Source organism: Cebus imitator, unplaced genomic scaffold, assembly GCF_001604975.1.
Source record: "Cebus imitator isolate Cc_AM_T3 unplaced genomic scaffold, Cebus_imitator-1.0 Scaffold602, whole genome shotgun sequence".
NCBI classification, from domain to species: Eukaryota; Metazoa; Chordata; class Mammalia; order Primates; family Cebidae; genus Cebus; species Cebus imitator.
Genome location: NW_016107917.1, coordinates 247,163 through 257,575, shown reverse-complemented (window position 1 = coordinate 257,575; position 10,413 = coordinate 247,163). Strand labels below are relative to the sequence as shown.

Sequence of the window (10,413 nt, the reverse complement as noted above, 5' to 3'; positions counted from 1 at the left end):
GAGTAGCTGGGATTATAGGCATGCGCCACCACGCCCCGCTAATTTTTGTGTTTTTAGTAGAGACGGGGTTTTGCAATGTTGGCCAGGCTGGTCTCGAACTCCTGACCTCAGGTGACCCACCCACCTTGGCCTCCCAAAGTGCTGAGATTACAGGTGTGATCCACCACACCTGGCCATCCAAAAAAATTTTTTTTCCTATGGGTAGTTTAAACTTCATTTACAGATCTAGAGTCTTGGGAATTACATTACAATATTTGCTAAATATAATGATCTTTTCCCTTCCCCCAACTTTGAAAATAAACAACTGGTGTGCTTGTTAAAAGGACACTGATTCTAGGCCTCAGTTCAGCCCTCTTGAGTCAGAATATCTACTGGAAAAGAGGTGGTAGTCTGTATATTTTATAGATGGGCCAAGTGATTCTTACTTGAGAAGTTTGGGAAACTGATCCAGCAACATTACCAAATTAATGTTATTCTCTATATCAGCTGTTCTTAAACTAGTATGCATCAAAATGGAGTAGAGATCGCTTATTGTGAAATTTCCATTCCTGGGCTTGGAATGTGCATTTATAATATGCACACCTGTAATTCTGATGCAGATAGTCTCTAAAACAGTAGCAACAGGCTGGGTGCAGTGGCTCACGCCTGTAATCCTAGCACTTTGGGAGGCCAGGGCAAGCAGATCACCTGAGATTGGAAGTTTGAGATCAGCCTGACCAACATGGAGAAACCCTGTCTCTACTAAAAATACAAAATTAGCTGGACATAGTGGTGCATGCCTGTAATCCCCGCTACTCAGGAGGCTGAGGCAGGAGAATCGCTTGAACTCGGGAGGCAGAGGTTGCAGTGAGCCAAGATCGCGCCATTGCACTCCAGCCTGGGCAATGAGAATGAAACTCTGTCTCAAAAACAAAAACCAAAACCAAAAAACAGTAGCAACATTATTAATAATAATCCTTTGGTAAATACAAGTACTTTAGAAGAAATGTATAAAAATTACTAGGTATATCATATTGCAGATTGTTTTGGTTAGTAACTTAATAGTTGAGGTCTTTTTAAGTAATGAATTGCTCTTAACATTTCATATTTCATCTGTCATGCATAAATAATGATTAAAATTACATTTAAATTCTACAAGTTGGTTTAAATGGATATAAAAGTTTGAAAATAGTTTCTTTTAAATTTTGCCTATATAGGTTTGGATTTTCCACATTTTGGGGACTTGGAATCCAGAGTTTTCAGTCAACTCCATATTACAGCATTTCATCTTGTTTAAATATCCATTCATCTTGATTTACAATAAAATAAAAACGTACACTTATATCTTGTATTTGTGACTCTTACATAGTATACGTAAGACCTTCCATTAACCAGAAATTTGGTTATCTTACGGTATATGTAAGAAGTGGTCAAATAGAGTAAACAGTTAAATTACATTTGAGTAGTTGGAGGCCATGTTATATCAATGATCACAAAATTACTCTCTCCTTGTGTTTCCTTCTTCCTATGAAATCAGGAATACTTTAAAGGAAAGAAAGGGCTATAATGGGAAATTGGAAACGTAAGTAGTCAAAACTAGAGAAATAGTACCCTCTTGGCTATAAATCAGTGCATGAGTGAACCACTGTTACAGATGAAAATGTATAAAGGACCATCCTGGGCAGCATAGCAAGACCATGACTCTACAAAAAAAAAAAAAAAATATATATATATATATATATATATATATATATATATATATATTTATATGTATATATGTATATATATATGTATATGTATATATGTATATATATATATATAAAGGTAGGGGAAAAGCTTTAGAACCACTTACTTTGTCCCCTGTTTCTGTTTCTGACAGGGCTAGAAAGTAACCTTTTCAACTTACTCTCTGCTATTTAAAATAAACTATGACACAGTCAAATGAAAGCAGAACAAATACTTGAGAGCTCTCAACAGCTCCAAGTACTATAATACAGTTTCTTGATATATTTCCAAAATTCAAGTTTAGAGTAAGAATCGGGGGTTTTAAAAGGTTTGCTTCTCATTTCATTTTCTCTTCATTGTTTTAAACTTCGGAATTAAATTCTAAGTCAACAGATTTAAGATCACCAAGTAAGTACGGGTTCTCCTAATTTTAAGCAACACATATCAGACTGGACAGAATTTGTTTACCAGAAGGTGTAATAGAAATTTTTTAAAAGGTAAGACAAATTTCTGTTAGGCTAGGCATGGTGGCTCATGCCTGTAATCCCAACACTTTTGGAGACTGAGGTGGGAGGATCTCTTGAAGCCAATAGTTTGAGACCAGCCTGGCAACATAGGGAGACTTCCCCCACCATCGTCTCTACAAATAATTTTTTAAATTAGCTGGGCATTGTGGTGCATGCTTGTGGTACCAGCTACTCGGGAGGCTGAAGAAGGATCACTTAAACCCCAAGAGATTGAGGTTGCAGTGAGCCATGATCATGCCACTGCACTCCAGCCTGGGTGACAGACCCTGTCTCAAAAAAAATTTCTAAACAATTAAACCAGAAGGTGTTCCCTTTAACTCAATTCTGGCATGATTATTTTTAATTGATATTTAGAAGTTATTACATAGTAAATATATCCATTCCATTAAAATACATTTTTATATCCAAGTGTAGCCAATTGACCTAATTTCAAGGGCTCTTCATTTTATAACATAAATTCTAGGTTTTTCCATGCAAACCTCTAATTATTAAAGTTTCGAGCAATTAGACTGCTTTTGCTACCAGTTGGAGCTGTGTAAATAGGACTGCCTGGAGCTTTCCCTCCATGTCAAGTCTTACTATCGATAATGCCCCGAAACTTCAGAGGTAGTCTCTCAATAAGTAGCCTGTAAGTGGCCAGGTGTGGTAGCTCATGCCTGTAATCACAGCACTTTGGGAAGCTGAAGGAGGAGGATTGCTGGAGCCCAGGAGTTGGAGACCAGCCTGGGCAAGATGGTTAGACCCCATCACTACAAAAAATACAAAAAATTAGCCAGGCATGGTGGCACGCCCCTGTGGTCCTAGCTACTCGAGAGACTGAGGTGGATCGATTGAGCCCAAGAGGTGGAGGTTGCAGTGAGCCAAGATAGTACCACTGCACTCCAGCCTGGGCAACAGAGTGAGACCCTGAATCAAAATCACATATATACGTGTGTGTGTGCGTGTGTGTGTGTGTGTGTGTGTGTAAGTGTAAGAGAGGCTGTGCTGTCCTGTCCCCTCCCTCCAATATTCATTACAACATAACTGCAAATTCCCATTAACTCACTTTTTTTCTCCAACATAAGCTAATCTTGCGCATTTTGCCAGGGACCTATTTGCTTGCCTAGTTTGAGTATGCTGCTGTAGACTGTTCAGAGACGCTCATGTCCATGATTTACAAAATAAACTAAGTGACTGGTGACACTGTTCTCAAATTAAGATAGTGTTAGTACCTAAGAACATGGCTTTGAAGTCAAACTCCTGTGCTTAAACTCAGACTATTTAGGTAGGTCACCTGAGCCTTAGTCTCCTCATCTGTAAATATAGGACACTAAGATGGTTGTAAAGATTAAATGAAATAATTTATTGTAAAGTGCTTAGAATAATGTCTGGCACATAGTAACTATTCAGTAAGTGTTATTTTATGACATATAGTAAATAATAATAATGAATGTAAGAGAGGTGGATCTTCCCTTGTTCTGATTCCACAGCTCATCAATTCCTCAATCACAAGCTTCCAGTGTTGCAGTTCAAGTAGAAGAGCACAGCATGCTGGTAAAACAGTGAATGCAAAACTGTCGAGAGTTCCTTCAGTGCTGCCTAGAAGAAAAATTAAAATAATAATAATAAATAAATAAATAAAACTGTTGGGAGCATATCCTCTTAGAGAAGACCAGTTGACCATCCAGTTAGTTGACCAATGATAGCATTCATCATAATTCATGTTTTCAAGTCTCACCAATCAAGTGTGTCCAAACCTTAAATCAGACTGATATCTAAACATTGACTATTAAGAATCTCCAACGAAAAATTTAACAAATAGGCAAATACTCATATTTGTTGATCAGCACATTCTCTCCTGGTTGGCAAATCTACATGTCAGAAGATCAGAAGACTTTTTTTTTGAGATGGAGTTTCACTCTGTCACCCAGGCTGGAGTGCAGTGGCGCAATCTCGGCTCACTGCAGCCTCTGCCTCCCGGGTTCAAGTGATTCTCATGCCTCAGCCTCCTGAGTAGCTGGGATTACAGGCACATGCCACCATGCCTGGTTAATTTTTGTATTTTTAGTAGAGACAGGGTTTCACCATGTTGGTCAGGCTGGTCTCAAACTCCTGACCTCAAGTGATTCGCCCGCCTCAGCCTCCCAAAGTTCTGGGATTACAGGTGTGAGCCACCATGCCTGGTTGACCGAAGACATTTTAATCAGAATATTGCTCAATGAGAAAATCAGAACCAGGCAGTGAGTTGGATTTTATTTTTAACTTTTTGCTATGGAAAGTTTTAAACATACTTAAAAGTAGAAAGAGTATAATGAACCTTCAAGAGTATAGTGAACCATTATCAAGCTTTAACAGTTAACAACATTTTGCCAGTCTTCTTTCATCTATTCAGACTCCACCCTTTTTCTGGGAAAGGTGCTGTGGTATCTTAAATCCCAGACATTTTATTTTACCAGTAAATTCTTCAGTATCTCTTATAGAAAAAATTTTCTAAAATTAATAACTCTTCTGGCCAGGCACAGTGGCTCATGCCTATAATCCCAGCACTTTGGAAGGCTGAGGCAGGAGGATTGCCTGAGCCCAGGAGTTTGAGGCCAGCCTGGGAAACATAGCGAGACCTCCATCTCTACAAAAATATAAATAAATAATAATAAAATGGGCTGGCGTAGTGGCGCATGCCTGTAGTCCTAGCTACTTGGGAGGCTGAAGTGGGAGGATCACTTGAGCCCAGGAGTTCAAGGCTCCAGTGAGCTATGATCACACACACCACTGCACTCCAGTTTAGGCAACAGAATGAGATCCTATCTCTAAAAATAAACGCTTCTACCATTATAACATTTATCAAATAAGTAATAATAATCCCCTAATACTATCTAATACCCAATTTATGTTCAAATTTCTCCATTGTTTCTAAAATGTCTTTATACATTTGGCTTGTTGAGATCAGGCTTTAGACATTATCTTTGAAGTCTTTTATATTAAGAGTTTAGGCCAGGCGAGGTGGCTCCAGCCTGTAGTCCCAGCACTTTGGGAGGCCAAGATGGGCAGATCGCTTGAGGTCAGGAATTGTAGAACAGCCTGGGCAACATGATGAAACCCTATCTCTACAAAAAATACAAAACTTAGCCAGGCATGGTGGCATGTGCCCATAAGTCCCAGCTACTTGGGAGGGTGAGGCAGGAGGATCGCTTGAGCCTGGAGGCAGAGGCTGCAGTGAGCCATGAGCCCACCACTGCACTCCACACTCCAGCCTGGGTGACAGAATGAGACCCTGTCTCCACAGACACACACACACACACACACACACACACACACACACACACACACCAAAAAAAATCCCACCAATCTTTTTCTTTCTTTCATGAGCTAATTATACAGGATTTTTAAAAAAAAACAATGGCATTTATTTCTCTTTCTTTTTTTTCTTTTGAGGCAGAGTCTCCCTCTGTCACCTAGGCTGGAGTGCAGTGGCACAATCTTGGCTCACTACAACCTCTGTCTGGCAGGTTCAAGCAATTCTCCTGCTTCAGCCTCCGGAGTAGCTGGGATTGCAAGCACCTGCCACCATGCCCAGCTAATTTTTTTATTTTAATAGAGACAGGGTTTCACCATGTTGGCCATGGTTGGCCAGGCTGGTCTCGAACTCCTGACCTCAGGTGATCCCCCTTCTTGGCCTCCTAAAGTACTGGGATTACAGGGGTGAGCCAACTTGCCCAGCCTAAAAATGGCATTTATTTCTTGAGGAAGCCAGGTGACTGAATTTCTCACAGTATGGCTGATTGTACTCCCAGTATTTTTCTGTACTATCAGTGGACATTTAGACCATCAATCCAGTAGGCTGGATTAGATTCAGGTAAAAATGATTTTCTTTGTGTGGATCAAGATGCTTTATAAGTGATGGCGTATGCTTCCTATTGTATCACATGAGAAGGCATGTGATGTCTGGTTGTTGTGTTCAATGATTGTACTGCCTGGTTATCATCAAGCACCCGTTTTCTCTATAGGATTGCATTTCTACCAGGACACTCCCCACTTCCAGATAGTGCTGGTGAATACTGATGAATTTGGCCTGTACTCTGGACGCTCATCTGATGACTTGCTTACTATCCTTATTCTGTTAATACATCATTTCATCAGATAGAGCTCAGTGTAGTTGCTGAAATAGAAGTATCTTACCTACTGACACCTACTGATTTATTTGGGGTAATCCTGTGCTTATCCCAAATAAACTTAATTGATTTTAGAGTGTTAAAAATCTCACAGATCCCTTCCAAGGATGGCTTATTTTAGAAGCCTTACATTTTTCCTTTATTACCTGCTAATAAAGGAAAACATAATTATTTATTATTTTTATTTTTTACAGACATAGTCTCACTCTCCACCCAGGCTGGAGTGCAGTGGCACAATCACAGCTCACTGCATCCTTGAATTCCTGAGCTCAAGGAATCCTCTCACCTCAGCCTTCTGAGTAGCTGAAACTACAGGCTTGTGCCATCACATCTGGCTAATTAATTTTTTTGTAGAGACAGGGGTCTCACTATGTTGCCCAGGCTGGTCTCAAACTCCTGAGCTGAAGCAATCCTTCCGCCTTGGCCTCCCAAAGTGCTAGGATTACAGGTGTAAGCCACCACTCCCAGCCTTGGTTTTTAAACTATGAAATATTCCTTCAGAAAAATAAAATAATGAAGAAAAAATAAAATAAACTATGAAATAGCTCATGTGTAAAATAATGTAGAATTAAAAAGTCCTAAATAATTATCCTAAAATATTATCCTAAAGTAATATAGGATATTTTAGATATGGAAAATAATAAAACCATTAAATGTGTACCTACCACCTAGCTTAAGAAATCACATTTTTCCTTCAATACTTTTATTTTGGACTAATTTTAGATTTTTTTTTTCCTGAGACGGAGTCTTGCCCCGTCACCCAGGCTGGAGTGCAGTGGTGCAATCTCGGCTCACTGCAACCTCCACCTCCTGGGTTCAAGCAATTCTTCTGCCTCAGCCTGCCGAGTAGCTGGGATTACAGATGTGCGCCACCACGCCCGGATAATTTTTTGTATCTTTAGTAGAGACAGGGTTTCGCTATGCCGGTCAGGCTGGTCTCAAAGTCTTGACCTCATTGTCCGCCTGCCTCGGCCTCTCAAAGTACTGGGATTACAGGCGTGAGCCACCGCGCCCTGCCTAATTTTAGATTTATAGAAGAGAGTTTCCATATACTCTTTACCTGGCTTCCCCTAATGTTAACATACTACTAAAGGCACGTTTATTAAAACTAAAATATTAGCATTTGTACAGTTCTTTAAACTATAGACTTTATTCAAATTTTACTAGTTTTTTCACTAACATCCTTTTTCTCTTCCAGGATCCAATTCAGGATACCATGTTGCATTTGGTCATTATGTCTCTTTTTGGTTTTTTTTTTTGATTGTTTGTTTATTTTTTATCTTTTCATGATATTCAGTTAGGATTTCAATGTGGAGTATTGTCTCTTTCGTCTTCAATCTGTGAATCTTCTCAGTCTTTCCTTGTTGTTCATGATATTTTGGAAGAGTACTGGCCAGGTATTTGGAGAATGTCTTTCAATTTGGGTCTGATATTTTTCTCATTATTAGACTGGGTATTTTTGGGCCGAATACCACAGAGATGAAGTATATCTGCATCCTGTCAGGTGGTACACATAACATCAACATGACTTATTATTGGTGATATTAACATTGATCAGTTGGTTAAGGAGCTGTCTGCCAAATTTCTCCACTTGATCTTAGCCAAAAGGCTGAAAGCTGAAAAGCAATGCTAGATTTCTTCACTATGAAGTTGCTGTTGGCTGGGCCTGGTGGTTCATGCCTGTAATTCCAACACTTTGGGATGTCAAAGCAGGAGGATCACTTGAGGCCAGGAGTTTGAGACAGGCCTAGGCAACATAGGGAATAGAACCCCGCACTGTGCCTGCAAAACAATTTTTTTGGTGGTGAGGGGGGCAGAGTCTCACTCTGTCACCCAGGCTGGAGTGCAGTGGTGCAATCTCGGCTCACTGCAACTTCCACCTCCTGGGTTCAAACAATTCTTTGCCTCAGCCTCCAGAGTGGCTGGTTCTACAAGCGCACACCACCACGCTTGGCTAATTTTTTGTACTTCTAGTAGACATGGAGTTTCATTGTGTTGGCCAGGCTGGTCTGGAACTCCTGTCCTCAAGTGATCCTCCCACCTTGACTTCCCAAAGTGCTGGGATTACAGGCATGAGCCACTGAGCCTAGCTGCATACACTAATCTTTAGAAGCAAGTCACTAAGTTCAGCTCACACTCAAAAGCGGGGGAAATTAAGTTCCACCTTGCAGAGGGAGATAGATCCAAGAAGTTGTGGACATGTTAAAACCACCATAGTCATTAATAAATTTTGATAGGTCCCTTACATTTTGACTCGTCCTAATTTTATCATTACCAATATTGCCTGCACTATCATCCACCTCATATTTCCTCGTCCATGAGGTTATTGCGAGTTTGTCTTCTTGAAAACCATAAGGTACAGTAGTTTCCCAGACTTGTCTGGTTATAATCACCTGGGGTACATTGGTTTCCAAGCCCCTCCTCTGGAGTCAGATTCAGTGTGTCTGGGGTATGAGCTTGGAAACTAGTTTTAAAAGCAACTCAGGCCGGGAGTGGTGACTTATGCATGTAATCCCAGCACTTTGAGAGGCTGAGGGGGGCAGACCACCTGAGATTAGGAGTTCAAGACCAGCCTGGCCAATATGGTGAAACCCCGTCTCTACAAAAATACAAAAATTAGCCGGGCATGATGGTGAGTGCCTGTAATCTCAGCTACTTGGGAGGCTGAGGCAGGAGAATGGTTTGAACCCAGGAGGCAGAGGTTGTGGTGAGCTGAGATCGCGCCACTGCACTCCAGCCTGGGCGACAGAGTGAGACTCTGTCTCAAAAAAAGAAAAAAAAAGAAACTCAGCTGACTCTTATTGTAACACAAATTTGAGAAGCACTGGCTTATGTGTCATTTCTCTTTACTCCCTGTTTTCTATTAGCTAACCATGGACATACACCTCACTATTTTTTTTTTTTTTTTTTGAGATGGAGTCTTGCTCTGTGGCCAGGGTGGAGTGCAATGGCGTGATCTTGGCTCACTGCAACCTCCGCCCCCTAAATTTCAAGCCATTCACCTGCCTCAGCCTCCTCAATAGTTGGGACTACAGGCACACGCCACCACGCCCGGCTAATTTTTGTATTTTTAGTAGAGACGGGGGGTTTCACCATGTTGGCCAGGCTGGTCTCAATCTCTTGACCTCGTGATCCCCCCTCCTCAGCTTCCCAAAGTGTTGGGATTATAGGCGTGAGCCACCGCGCCTGGCTTTACACCTCACTATTCTATAGTTTGCAATCCTCCCACCTCAGCCTCCCAAGTAGCTGGGACTGCAGGTGCATGCCACTGTACTTGGATAATTTTTAAAGTTTTTTTTATTTGTTTTTATTTTTCTTTAATTTTTAAATTTTTTATTGTGGAGACAGGATCTCACTTCGTTGCCCAGGCTGGTCTTGAACTCCTGGGCTCAAGTGATCTTCCCACCGCAGCCTCCCAAAGTGCTGAGCCACCGCGCCCAACTTATAATTTCCTTATTTATGTATAGTTTCCTTATTTTCATTTTCGAAATTTAGGAAATTTGCACTTTCTCATCTTTCATAAAGTAAGGATATTATTTAGACTGGACGAGTGGCTCACGCCTGTAATCCCAATACTTTGGGAGGACAAGGCAGGAGGATTGCTTGAGCTCAGGAGTTGAAGACCAGCCTGGGCAACATAGAGAGACCCAGCTCTACTAAAAATAAAAACAGATTAGCCAGATGTGGTGGCACTTATCAGTAATCCCAGCTACTTGGGAGGCTGAGGCAAAAGGATCTCTTGAGCGCAAGAGATTAAGGCTACAGTGAGCTATGATGACACAACTGTACTGCGGCCTGAGTGACAGAGCAAGACCCCGTCTAAAACAACAAAAAACCAAAATTAAGAATAGTAAAATGTAAACTACAAGAGAGATTTACAGACGGGAAAGGGAAGGTGATCTCCATCTGTTTCGTTCTAGTTTTTTTTGGGGGGACGGAGTTTCACTCTTGTTACCCAGGCTGGAGTGCAATGGCACAATCTCGGCTCACCGCAACCTCCGCCTCCTGGGTTCAGGCAATTCTCCTGCCTCAGC

The 10,413-nt window shown here is 41.1% G+C and overlaps 1 protein-coding gene across 1 annotated transcript in view; it reads left to right on the top strand.

Moving 5' to 3' along the window:
* TAF1 (TATA-box binding protein associated factor 1) overlaps positions 1–1,321 on the top strand; it is a 100,938-nt gene extending 99,617 nt beyond the window's left edge. The window contains exon 40 of the mRNA XM_017516745.2: positions 1,197–1,321. Within this exon, the coding sequence (XP_017372234.1) occupies positions 1,197–1,293 (97 nt within the window). The 3' untranslated portion in view covers positions 1,294–1,321. The remainder of the gene's footprint in view (positions 1–1,196) is intronic.
* The last annotated feature ends 9,092 nt before the right edge of the window (positions 1,322–10,413 follow it).